The sequence below is a fragment of the Ammospiza caudacuta genome, chromosome 7 (genome assembly GCF_027887145.1).
Source record: "Ammospiza caudacuta isolate bAmmCau1 chromosome 7, bAmmCau1.pri, whole genome shotgun sequence".
Taxonomy (NCBI): Eukaryota; Metazoa; Chordata; class Aves; order Passeriformes; family Passerellidae; genus Ammospiza; species Ammospiza caudacuta.
In genome coordinates, this window is record NC_080599.1 from 32,709,326 (window position 1) to 32,722,768 (window position 13,443).

Below are 13,443 nucleotides of genomic sequence, written 5' to 3' on the forward strand. Positions count from 1 at the left end.
CCTTTCGCTTGGACTTCAGGTAATCTGAAATGGCACTGACCCTTCTCATCCTTCCGATTACCTTTCTGAAGCATGAACGTGGTATAAAATCACACATCAGAAAATTCACTATAATTATTTTGCAATGCCATCAGCACAGATCCATCAAGGAGGAAACCCAGTAGTGGAATGCTCCTCGCAGCCACATGAGCGGCCAGTCCCGTCCCGCCTGAGTGACAGCTTTGGTAATTAAGTGATTGTAGAGACCTCCCCAACTGTTCTAACAACCTTGTCAGGGCCTGTCTGCGGACAGAACAAGCTGAAATCAATGTGCTTTCTGCTCCCTGAGCATTTCTGATCATGTCCTCAGCCTGCAACGTGGAAAACATTTGACAAAAGAAAAACAGTAGCAGTAAACGTTGAGATTAATTTTTTGGAACACAAAGTTAACTTTTTTCGATCCTTTTTTTTTTTTTTTTTTTTTTTTTTTTTTAATCCTTTTAGGAAGGGAAAGGCAGAAGGCAGCGGGGAGCCGCCGCCCGCCCGGCGTGTCTGGCTGGGACGGACGGGCTGCGCCCGCGCTCGCTCCGCGCTGCTCCGCGCCGTTTTGTTCCCGCTTGGAAACGTTCTGTAGCGCCTCTCACAACGGCCCCAGTTACTCCGAGGTACAATATATTTTCGCCTGGATTAGACGGCGAGTCTGTTGGCACAGTGTAAATGTCAAGCAGCAGCTTTTAATAAAGGGATGTTCAGACTGTTAAATTTCACAGTACAACGGGCTCGGCCCCTCCCGGCCCCCTCCAGCCCCCCCTCCCTCCGAGCTGCGGTGCTGCCAGTGAGCCAGCACGGCTGCGCACCAAAATTGGAGTAGGAAGTAACCCGTGCCGGGGCCGAAATGATGCACCGTGCCATGTTTGGGGCAGGGACCCCCAGGGCCCCGCTCCTCGGGGTCCCCCTCGATGCGGTGCGGGCTTCCCGCGGGGGGGCCAAGATGGCAGGCGCTGGACCCCGCTCACAGAGCCCGGGGCCGCTCCGCGGTGCCTCGGCCGGGACCGCCCCCCGGGCAAGGACCGGCGTCGAACCGGCACATGATACCCCGTCCCTGCCGCTCGCTGCCCCAGCCTCCATCGGGCCATTGATTAGCGCTCTAAGTGCCGCTCTAATTAGCTGCCTGCTAATTAACGAGCGGGGCCCTGTCCGACTCCTCTGAGTGGCACCTTCGCTCATCGCTTTGATTCGGTTGTTGCTGATTTATTGGAGAGGGAGCTCCGTGGCTTTGCCCGCAGTCAGACGGGTGGGATAGATGGGAAAGGGGGGTCACCCAGCCAGGGGCACGGGGACGCGGGGCGGCAGCTGTCATGATCCACCCCCGGCCTCAACAAGTACAACGGCGTCCCGCTGGTCACCGCGCCCGCAGAGGGTGCCAGCAGGAGGTGGGAGGCCTTTTGCGTCAGATGCCCCCGCTAGGGCTGATCAGCGCTCCGGGAATCCGAACCGGCCGACGGTGACCACGGAGGAGCGGGCCAGGCTGAGGCTGCGGGAGCTCCGAGCTCAGCGGGGCCCGGCCGGGAGCAGAGCGGCTGCCCCAGCCGGGGCGGGACTCGCCGCCGCTTTCCCCTAAATATTTCTGCACAATGGAGTCGAGGATTAAAAAATAAGAGGACGGAAATGAAAGGTGTTCACTCTTCAGGAACATGACTTTAAGCCCTAAATCCCGATTCCGGGACGGGGAGGTGTATTGTGAGTTAAAGGATTACGCTAGTGTAACATATTACCCCGGATCCCGCATTCCCCCAGGGATAATTAGGACATAGTTTTGGTACATTGCAAACCAAAACAGCAAGATAAACATGAGCGCCGCGGGCCGCTTCCCTGCTGCAGAAAACCTGCCTGTGCACTTGCAGATATTGAAATATTTTTCCCTTTCTCCTGTTCTTCCAGTCCACTCCTCAGTTTCACCTCTTCTTCTCTCCCCTTTTTTTCTGCTTCCTTCAGGTGCCCCGGTCTGTAGGGACGGGCTGGTAAGAGCTCAGCCCGCCGTGCTGCCGGCCCGGCCCGCACCGGGGCTGCGGCGGCCCCGCTGCCCCGGCCCGTCCGCGCGGGACGCCCGTCGGGGACCCGGGGGCGGCCGCCACCGCCGCCCAGCGGACACGGGCGGCCCTACAGCTCTTTGGGGCCCGCCGCCTCCGCTCCGCACCGGCCTCCGGGCTCGGCACCGGCGCCTAAAGCCCGGCGGCAAACCGTACAGCTGGCTGCCCTCGGCCGCCCGTGGGGCGGCGGACGGCGATGCGGGCCCTTTGGGATGCAGCGGGAGATGTTCGGCAGCAAAGGCTGCCCCTGGGCCGGCTTTCCTGGCGTTGAAAAGCCTTCTCCGGAGTGCGGCACTGAGGCCGGGACCTGCTCCCGCCTCGGTACCCAGAGAGGACCGGTCATCTTCGGGTAGGGCACCGGTGACCGGTGAATCCCAGGGAAACATCTGGATTTTTACCAGCGAGTACACCACAAACCCCTCGCCCCGCTCCTCACGAGGGAAGGCAGGCCCCAAGCCGTCGGAAACGGGGCAGAGGGCCGCGGCACTCTGCACATCAGCATCTCCCGTGTCGGGGCGCAGCTTCTCATCCCGCACCGCTGTCCCGGGGCTGAGGCGTCTCACGTCGGATGCAAACGCCCGTAACGAGTTATCGGCTGAACACGGTCCGTCATGCTCTTTGTGCTTCCCGTGCGCTCCCCGCACCCTTCCGTACCTCTGAGCAGGACTGTTTACCCAGGAAACAAAACGCGGTGGGAAGCTTGGTGGAGGCGCACCCGCGTTGCGGCCACACCTGCACAGCAGCGCTGTGCGGGGCCGGACTGGGCACTCCCGGGTACGGGGCAGGCAGGACAATGAGCGAGTCTAGAAGGGATCTTCGTGTCCTCCATCCCCGAGGCGGGGATGGAGCCTCGCTCCAGGCTGACAGTGGACACCCATCTCCGGGACAGCCGTCGTATCCGGAGCGGGGATGCCAGCGCCCCAGACGAGGCAATACTTAATGCCGTCGCTAAACACCAGCCCCCCAAAAGTCCCTCCTGCAGTCATCCTGCCCTAATCCTGTCCTGCGCCCCCACTGCTGTACAGCCCCGTTGCCCCGCGGTCGCGGATGATGTTTACGGGGCTGCTCGGGTCTAGGGGCTACTGCAGGCCGGGAGGGGGGATGTCGGGCTGCGCTTCATAGGACCTTGGAAATTGTAATCACTACTAAAATAAAACTCGGAGAACTCTAAATCATTCATTATCACCTATATAATTACTCTTCTAATTAGCTTGACACGCCGCTTCATCAGGATTAATATGACGTCTTGTCACTGGCACTTCCCATTATTCTGACATTTAGCCGGGGAACCGTCCCGGGAACACCGGATGATGCTCTCCGGGGGATCCGATCCGGCGACCGGGGAGTCGAGGCCCGACGGGGCGGCGGCGGCGGCGGCGGGGACGGGCCCGGGAGGGAGTGAGGGCGCGCCCCCCCCCGCCCGCGTCCGTCCCCGGCGGCGCCACCGATTGGCTGCGGCCCGCGCTGCGTCAGCCCCCTCTCGGCCCTCCGCCAATGGGGGCGGGCGGCAGCGGCGGCAAAAGCCCCGGTTTATAATAAACGGCGGGGGGGACGCGGCGGCTGTGACGTCACGGGGGGAGTCGCCGCCGCCGAGAGGAGCTCGGTGGGCACGGGCGGGCGCGCCGCAGTGGCCGGTGTCCGCCCCGCTCCGCGCCCGCAACTTCCCGCAACAAAGTTGGTGAGCGGCGAAGCGGCCCGGCGGCGATGTGGGGCTCGGCGGGGGCCCCGAGTTAGTGTCGACCGCGCCGCCGGTGCGCGGGTTGGGGTAACCCGGTTCCGCCCCCCATCCCTTCTCCTCCGCTCCCGGTGAGAGACCCCCGCGGCCGCCCACGGGGATGCGGACGCGGCGCTGAGCGTTTCGCCATGGAGGGGCCGAGCGGGTCCAGCTTCGGGATAGATACGATCCTGTCGGGTGGCAGCACCGGCAGCCCCGGAGTCATGAACGGAGATTTTCGCCCCCACGGCGACGGCCGGCCGGCGGATTTTAGGAGCCAGGCCACGCCGTCCCCCTGCTCGGAAATCGACACGGTGGGGACGGCGCCCTCATCGCCCATCTCGGTGAGCATGGAGCACCCCGAGCCGCACCTGGGGGTGGCGGAGAGCCTCCCGCCGCCGCCGCACCACCTCCACCTCGGCCCACACCCGCCGCCGCCACCGCCGCCGAGTTTGCAGCCGTCGCCCCCGCAGCCACCGCCGCCACAGCTGGGCTCGGCCAGCTCCGGCCCCAGGACTTCCACCTCTTCTTTTTTAATTAAGGACATTTTGGGCGACAGCAAACCGCTAGCGGCGTGTGCACCTTACAGTACCAGCGTCCCCTCTCCCCACCATACTCCCAAGCAGGAGGGCAGCGCGGCACCGGAGAGCTTCAGGCCCAAACTCGAGCAGGAGGACGGTAAAGCCAAGCTCGACAAGCGCGACGACACGCAGGGGGACATCAAATGCCACGGTGAGTACGGCGCGGCCCGGCTCCGCACCGGCTCGGCCTCCGGTACAACCGGAGCCGCGGTGCTCGGCCGCCCTGGTGGAACGAAAATCGGGGAGAAAATCTGCGGCAGGAGCGCTCGCTCTGCCGGGGCCGCTCCGTGATTCTCGCTACCGCGGGGATAAGGTCGGTAGGAAATGAAATTAAATCAAATCGCTTTTAAAAAGAATTTCTTTTTCTTTTTTCCCTTTTTAAAATTTTAATTATAATATCTGTTGGTCTTTCCTCTTTTTTTTTTTTTTTTTTTTTTTTTTTTTTTTTTTTTTAATTTGGCTTCTCCGTTTTTAAAGAAATAGCCCGAGCAGTGGGATCACATGGGAAATCAGACTGTATTTATTTTTAATGCAAATGCACATAAATGATTCTCTGGCTTTCTAAGAACCGGCGGCTCAGCTGCAGTTAGTGCATTCAGCCTTTTTATTTATGCTTATTGTCTCTAAAATTAAGATGAAAATTTCTACTTCCCTAGTCAATAGCAAATAAGCGAAAAAAAAAAAAGAACAAACCAAACGCAAATAAACCCACCTAACTTTTAATTAAAAATAGAATAATAACAACAACAACAACTCGGCCCGCGCTCGGCGTGGTGAGATGTGAGGGCTTTGTGCGTTTGGCAAAACCCTCGAGTTTTCCCTGCGTCGTGGTAGAAGGTTTATTTCTCCATCTTAATTTTTTTTTTTTCAATTAGGAATTTTTTGCTGATGGGGGAGCCCCCGCCGTGCGGGGTTCGGAAGTGAAAATAGCTATATGTGCGTGGGAAGGGGAAAGGAGGAAAAGAGTGAGGAAAGGCAAGCAGGGAGGGGGTAAATTTTCCCTGCGGTGTCGGCGGAGCTGTCCTTCTCGCCGGCAGCCCGGTGAAGCCGAGAGGCAACAGGACAAATTTTCCTAATTTTGCTCAATTGAGCTATTTTCGCCAGGCTCAGAGCGGCGCGGTGCCCGCCAGTGCAGCTCATTTTGCTCCTTTAGCATTAGCATACGAGTGCCCAAACCAGATGTACAGTCTGGTCTGGCCATTTTTGTGTGCACCAACCTCCCCAGTGGGTCAATTAGGGAGATTATTGTTCTTCCTGCGGGGAAGATCAAGGAGCGCCACAAACTGGGGCCCGAGTGGAGCCGGATTGACAGATCGATTTCCCGGCGTTTCGGGCCGGGGGGAGAGGGCAGAAAATAACGAAAGCCCTGTAGTTGGGAAACGGAGAGCGGGAATCCCGCTGTTCCCCGGACGGGCTCGCCGCCACCACCCCCCGCCATAACTGACCGTTCCCCCCGTGTCCCGGACAAGTCCCCGGGGAGGGGGCGGCGGGGCCCGGTAACCGGGGCGGGGCGGGGGCCGAGCCGGTGTCCCGCCGGTCCTCACCGCTCTTGGGCTCGCTCACAGGGACAAAGGAGGAGGGCGACCGGGAGATCAGCAGCAGCCGGGACAGCCCGCCAGTGCGGGCCAAGAAGCCTCGGAAGGCACGAACAGCCTTCTCCGACCATCAGCTCAACCAGCTGGAGCGCAGCTTCGAGCGGCAGAAGTACCTGAGCGTGCAGGACCGCATGGACTTGGCCGCCGCCCTCAACCTCACCGACACGCAGGTCAAAACCTGGTACCAGAACCGGAGGTAAGGCGGGCCCCGTCAGGGCGGCGGCCCCGGGGAGCCGGGGGCGGGCTCACGCCTCTGGGTTTCTGCCCGCGGGAGCCCGGGGTGGTGCGGGGAGCTCCCGGCTGCTGCCCCGCGCCCTCCCCGGCGATGGGCTGGGGGGTCCGGCTCCTGTCAACGCTGCCGTAATTTTCTGTCTCATTACATACGGTTGCAGCCACCCTAATTCTGTCGCAAACCATTAGTGTCAGCGCGTTGCGATCTAACCGCGTACCGCGGTTATTAATTTGGCCGGAGTCGCCGTATGCATGTGTGGGGGGTGCGGGGCTCGGAGGGGAAAGCGGGCAGAGCCGGGAAGATGGCACCGTGCGCGGGCCCACGGGGACAGTGCGCTCCGTCGGGGCCCGGCCCGCCGCCCGCGGAAGCCCCGCCGCGGCGCCGCCCTGCAGCCTCTTGCTCCCCCCGGCAGGACGAAGTGGAAGCGACAGACGGCGGTGGGCCTGGAGCTGCTGGCCGAGGCCGGGAACTACTCAGCGCTGCAGCGGATGTTCCCCTCGCCCTATTTCTATCACCCCAGCCTGCTGGGCAGCATGGACAGCACGACGGCAGCTGCGGCGGCCGCAGCCATGTACAGCAGCATGTACCGGACTCCCCCCGCGCCGCACCCCCAGCTCCAGCGGCCGCTGGTGCCGCGGGTGCTGATCCACGGGCTGGGGCCCGGCGGGCAGCCGGCCCTCAACCCCCTGGCCAACCCCATGCCCGGCACCCCGCACCCCCGGTGAAACGGCACCGCGGTCCCCGCAACGAGCCCTTCCCCTCCCCGTCCCCAAACAAGCCCCAGCACCGCAGAGGAGGAAGCGAGGGGAAGCCGAGGGGCAGGAGCTTCTGCAGGCAGTCACCGGCCACCGAGGGAGGCGATCAGTCAGAGCAGGGACTCTTGAAACGTGAACCCAGAGCCGAGCCCGTAAGTGAAACGACCACACGCGGGGGAAGGCGGGCAGAGCTGCGGGGCGACCCGCCGACCTCGGCTCCTGCGAGGCAGGACTTGGAGCTCGGAGAGAGAGTCACGGAGGGGGTGGAGGAGAGGGAGAGGGAGCCGAGCCCGAGCCCGCCGGAGAGACTAACGGCTGCGGAGGACAGAGGGAATGAGAGCGCCTCGACCCCCGAGCGGCGGAGAAGACCGGGGGAACGGAGAACTTTGCACTGATTTTTCTCATTACCTTTTTTTTTTTTTTTTTACTTATTGAAAAGTGGCATGCTCCCTAATGCGAACAGAATTGTACAGACCGAGTGCTGAGTGCTATATCATATTTATTATATGTCGTCCAAAAAAGGAGAAAAAAAAAATCACTTCTATACGTTAGTTTAAAACGAACAAACGTGGTTCTTCCCTATCCCTTTTCATGTCTTTTTGGATTCAGTAAAATAAATGCTTAGATGACAAAATATAGATTTTTTTTTGTGATTGAAAAATCACAGGGAAAAAAAAGGACAAAAAAATAAACTTTATCTTTTTTTTAACAAACGCAAAAATTCAAGGTAGCTAATTTCCCCGTGATGAGAACTCAAGAAATTCGGAGTAGAAAAGGCAGATGCCACTTTTTTATTTTGAATATTATATTGATATTATACTGAATATATTTTGAATTTTAGGCTCGTTGTTTCTTAACAGGCGCTGTTTTTCCCTATCTGTATTTTAAAGGAAAATCAAATCCCCCGCCGGTGTGGAGCCCCTTGCTGTTATTTTAAGCACCTGGGCAGGGCGGTAACGGGTAGTGGCTCTGGCCCCTTGGGGGCGGGTGCGGCGGGGCCGTGCAGAGCCTGGGGACACGGCCCCGGCCCGGCAGCTGTGTCCGCACGGAGCTGGGACGGGCAGGGAGCGCCGGCGGTCGGGGTGAGTAACGACGGGAAACAGGCAGGGAGGGCGGAGGGGTCCCGGCGGACACGGAGCTCCCGAGCCCCGCTGGCCTTTGAACTTTACTACTGTGTGTGCCCGTTCCCCCTCCCCATCCCTTCCCCTGGCAGCTTCCCTGCCGAGCGCCTCCTTGCCGGTGCCGGCGTGGGCCGCCCGGCCGTCCCGCGGGGGCAGAGGGGCTGCGGGTCGGGACTGGGGGCTGTGACCCTCCTCTGGACTCCGGGGACGACTCTGTCCCCAGCCGCTGGAGGTGAACACCCCCCTGCGAAATTAGAAAGTTATACAGCAATTACCTATAAAACATTCATAAAGTCCCATATTATCCTCTCCTCTGAGGGTTTGGCGCTTCGTTGTTTTTTTTTTTTTTTTTCCCCCTCTCTCTATTTTTTTTGCTCGTGGGTCCTCTTTCTTTTAAGATAGAAGGAAAAAAAAAAATCCCGAAAAAAGGAAAAGAGAAGCCTCCGGGCACGTTTATTTGGTCTTTGCTAATTAGCGAGCGGCTTGCTGATTTCTGTGCTAATAAATTCGCGTTAAAACCATATTGACCTTTGCCTTGATCTAACAAAAGGGGAGCGGGTCGGGAACGCCCACTTCGGTTTTTGCCCGTGTTGCGGCGGCTGCTGAGAATTCCCCCGCGCCTTCGCCGTGGCCCCCGGGTCCCCCCCACCGGAACGGACCGGAGGCGGGACCCTGAGTGGCCCGAGCGTTCCGGCCGCCTCGCATCGCCGCCGAACTTTTCCCGGGAAACCCATCCTGTGCGGGCTGGGGATGGAGGTAGGAAATTTGGACTCGTTAGGGCCTTTTCCGCAGTCTAAGCAACAAATCTTTCCTAAAGGAGGAAATGCAGCTGGAAAAGCTAGTCTCAGCTTGTTGTTCTCGATGGCTCGGTTTTGACTGCAGAAACTCGCTGAAAAGTAGTGAGAACAAGGAAGGAAAGTTCATGCAAAATAGATGAGTGTCCCCCTCACGAGCAGGGCCTGCCGCGGGGTGTCCACCGGGGCAGGGAGTTCTTGGTGCTTTGGGTACGGCAGCAGACAGGAGCGAGGCGGGGCTGGGGGCTGCCGGTGTCGTGCAGGACGGTGTCTAAACCAGGGGTGCCGGAGGAGGGGGGCGAGGGACTGCTACCTCCCCTGAAACATATTTCCAGACCCAACTGAAAAGTGTGTGTAAACTGGAGGGGGTTTGGGGCAAGAATCGCCCTCTTTCACTCTTCTTTTCCCCGTGTGGGAAGTAGGGCGGCAAACGTAAGTTCTTCATTTGTCCCGCTCCCCGTTCGCGCCGTGATAGAGCCGAGCCAAAGTCAGGCTGCTCTAAAATTGCTCGGCTGGGTCGCCTGGCTGTAAGGTTGTAGGAACAGGTTTCGTTGCCTCTTTGACAGCCCCGGCACGCTGCTCCGCATTACAGCGCGCTGCGGCAGGACAAAGAGCCGAGCGCCCGGCCGGGATGCGGGGCTGCCTCCCGCCGCCCTGTCCAGCGCAGCACGGCCCGGGGCCGGGCACTCGGCGCCGTTGGCTGTGCCGCTTTCCCGGCCGCGGCCATCGGGTTTCTCCCCTTTCCGTTCCCGGACAGCTCCTTCCGCCGCGACCGCCCCAGACTTGGTGCGAAGCTGCTGAGTTACCGCCGTCTCGGTCCCTCTCCAGCCTTTGCCCTTGCCTAGGCCAGGACCTGCTCTCGGCCCTGGAAGTGGTTGTGAACAAACAACCAAGCTTGTCTGTTGCCAGACGAACGGGACGGGCTCTCTCAGCCTCAAACAGCGGGAAATACCGGCACCCGCTGGAAAAGACGTGGCTGTCGGGGAGCTGAGCATGGAAGCAGCCCATGAGGCTGTAGCAGGGCTGTCTGTACGCGAGGGACCGCGGCAGCCCGCGGGGTGGCCGGGAGTGAGAGCTCTCCCCGTGCCGGACACTGGCTCGCAAGGAACGGGGCGATTCCGGCCCCGGCAGCCGCGGGGCCGCCTGCACCGAGCCGGGCGGCTGCGGCCCCGCCCGCCCTCAGCACCACGGACAGCTCCGGGAGGCGCGGGCTGCCCGGCCTCGGGACGGCGGGCGGCGCGGCAGGCTCCCCTCCAGCCTCCTTCCCCGGCGGTGCCGGCGGGCGATGGCGAAGATGAAGGAGGCTGGCACAGCCCCCTGCTGCCGCAGCGCTGCCCGTCTCGCCTCCCCGCCACCCAGCACCTGGGAGAGTCCCTGTCCCAGCCTGGCCCTTCGGCCCCGAGCGCGGGCTGCCTCCCCAAGGCTTTGCGCCGGGTTTGGGCTTTGCCCGCGCACCGGCAGACGGCTTTAAAAATGAGACAGGGCCGCTGCCCTTCTCCCGTGTCGTTTCGCTCCGGATTGACACCGGCGTGTCTGCCATGAGAGCCAGGAGACCCTTTGGACACCCTGTGCTCGGTTCCCCTTTAGTTTGTTTCTTCTGGGCAGTGCTGTGTGCTTTGCAAGTGGGGACAGCACAGGAAGCTCCTTCGAGGAAGCCCTGCTGAGCTCAGACAGGTTTCGGTGGCTCGCTGAGCTCCGGCAGCAGAGCCGCGGGCAGGCTGCGCCGCTGCCCTTGGCTGATGGGCTCTCTTGAGGGACGCAGCAGCAGGATCATGTTTAATTACTTCACCTTCTCGGTGCATTAGTTTGGCCATCATTAGAGCAAAAAGGGAGAAGGGCGATTCCGCTGGGCTGGGGTACGGGATGGGCATTGCCTGTATGGCTCCAAGGGTGCTAGCCCCGGCGCCGCTGTGGCAGCTGGGTGCTCCGAGCTTAATCTTCTTTCCCAGCCGGGCAAGCGAGTCCGGCTCAGCCGCTGGGAACCATTCAGCAGCACCGAGCGGAATTCCCTGCCGGGCCGGTTGCCCCGATTGCGTTTAACACACCGCCCGCATGTAACGCTGTATGGGCGCTCCGGGGCTTGGCTATCACTCCTGCAGGTGTTAGTGTTTCTTGTGAGGGTGAGTTTTTAACTTTTGTTATCTTCTGCCTTTCCAGAGTTTATCTTCCTCCAAATTCACGCCACGTTTCTGTGCAAATGCGTTTACTGATGATGTAAGTCACACTCAGTCCTAATTGCAGCCCACTCGAAAACCTCGGAAAGCCAGGACATAGAGTGAGTGCAGCTAGGCTGAACTCACCTGTGGAAAGAGCAAAAGCCTTCATAATGTAAGAAATATTCCCAGGCCGGAGGTGGTGAGCATGGGCGATGAATAACCGTTTCAGGTTGAAATTCACACGCTTTCCCCCTCCTCTATTCTGTCTTGCTGCTAAACGCACGTTTCCCGCCGGTGATACCGCCGGGTTTCTTCCCCAGCAGCCGGTTTAGAGGGGAGCTCTGCTTGCAAGAAAACGGGGGTACAGGGAAGCTGGCCAATTGAGGGGGCTTTGCCCTCGTCCCGTGGGAGAAACAGCCTGCTCTATTTTGGCGATAGCATCGAAATGACCCCCGCGATCCCTGGAGGGGCACAGCTGATGGGGACGGAGACCCACCGGGAGCGGCGGAGGGCGGGTGTGCGACCCCCGCAGGCGCGAGCTCCCCCGTGCCCCCGGTACACGAAAAAGCCCCGAACTTCTCTCCTCCTCCCTTGGGCTGCTCCAGCCGTTCAGGGCCGTGGGGCAGCCGGAGCCCGTGCCTGTCTCTGCGTGTTTCCAGCCGGAGAGCGGGTCCGGCCAAGCGCCCATCGCATTAAAACTGCCTTTCCATATTCATATGCCCTATTTTTCACAAGTCGCTTCTATTAATGGAAGCGCACAAACGCCGGTCCTTAAAATTTGAGGATTTCAAAGGAACCCAAGCGAGGCACTTTGCGCTGGCAGCGATGGATGCGGGGCCCGGCGGGACCCCCGCGGCTCCCCCGGCGGGAAGGCGCTCGGCCGGGGGCACGGCCGCGGGTCGCCCCCGCCGCTGCACCGGGCCTGGGATCGGCTCCCCTCCCTTCCGGCACGGGCACACCGAAGTTGTCCGCGACTGTCTTGTTCCCTCATCTCTGAGAGCCCATGTAGGGCGCTTTAATTGCCACATTTTCAAACCGAGGTAATGGTGGGGATGTCTTAGTAATTACCTTAATGAGATAACACCTTTCCTTCCCTGAACCTACTCATTATCACACTTCTTGTTCAAATTCCGACTACAAAGAGCTATACTTGTAAAAAAAAATAAAAGAAAGAAAAAAAAGAAAAGAGGGGGAGAGACCTCTGAAATTTGTTGGAGGTCTTGTTCCCTTAAAACAAGCACCTTCCATGGATCTTTAGTATACGAACAGAGAACTGTACCTAGTTCTGGGAAAGGTTGGCTAGAAGTAAACTAAACATCTGGGGTACCCCTTAATTATTCTTGGTTGATGTCTTTAGTTTGACCTGTAGGGATGCAAGGGTGTCAAAGTGATGAATTTTAAGATGTTGGGCTGTGAAGACGTGCAGCTGCAAGACTGATGGGTTTAGGAAGGGAATGGTAACAAGGTTAGCTGCATGTGAAGTGTGAATTGAGATTTTTGCAAAGAGACTGTGATTGCAGATGGGCATAATGTTGTACCCTTGCATGAAATCGTGCTATTATTGTATAATGGTCAGACAGAGTGTGAAATGACTTATTACTTTACTTTTATTCTTTAATGAAGTTGGGTAGGGAAGGAGAACTACCAGGAAATCGATAGTGGTGGTGCACAAAAACTGTATGACAGGTGCTGATACATTAAATATTTATTTAGCTTATTGTCACAAACTCCCTCCCAATATTCGGCTATTTCAGAAAGCAAACAAAAAGTACAACTAGCAGATCTAGACAGTAAAGAAGATGTGCTGAATGAGAGTAATATTTTCTTTTTCATCCTCACTTTCTGCAGTATACATGAAGTGGGCATTTCTCTGTGGCAGCGCAGTGTATGCATCGTCTATGTAAAATATGAGACAGAGATACCTAGATTAAGGCTATGCACACACAGTTTCTGGGTAGGTTTCCAGTTGTTTGACATGTATCTCTCTCCTAAACCTTGCAGCAGGCACGCAGAGAATTGTACACTGTTACACTCCCATGTAAATTCAAGTGGCCTTTTCTACAGCTTGACATGAATGTGCAAATATCTCTCATTTTTTCCATACCAAGCCCAGGTGTCCTTATGGGTGGTATCATTCTAAAAACATGCAGGACAACATCTGCCTCTGAATTTGCACAGCAGTGTGTGGGTACATCTGGGCGTCTGGGGTGGGTGGGCAGCTTAGCCAACATCTCATTACTTGTTTCACACCTGTTCAGGGTAAAACACCTTTACAAACATTTGGTTCAATTGTTCACCTGCTCTGGTATTGATAAATACTGAGTGAGAAAAAGGAACTGGAGCTGCTCTCTCAGAATAATGTCCTTAAAAAGAGAATTTCCCAGGTGACCAAGCTCAGGATGCCACCACTGAGAACAGTTTGGCAA

At 58.4% G+C, this 13,443-nt stretch overlaps 1 protein-coding gene across 1 annotated transcript; it reads left to right on the top strand.

Moving 5' to 3' along the window:
- The first annotated feature begins 3,932 nt into the window (after positions 1–3,932).
- Positions 3,933–6,916, top strand: BARHL2 (BarH like homeobox 2). Its single transcript, XM_058808952.1, has 3 exons — positions 3,933–4,515; positions 5,930–6,155; positions 6,604–6,916. Exons 1-3 carry the CDS (start codon positions 3,933–3,935, stop codon positions 6,914–6,916), a joined length of 1,122 nt encoding a protein of 373 aa, XP_058664935.1.
- Positions 6,917–13,443: the final 6,527 nt, after the last annotated feature.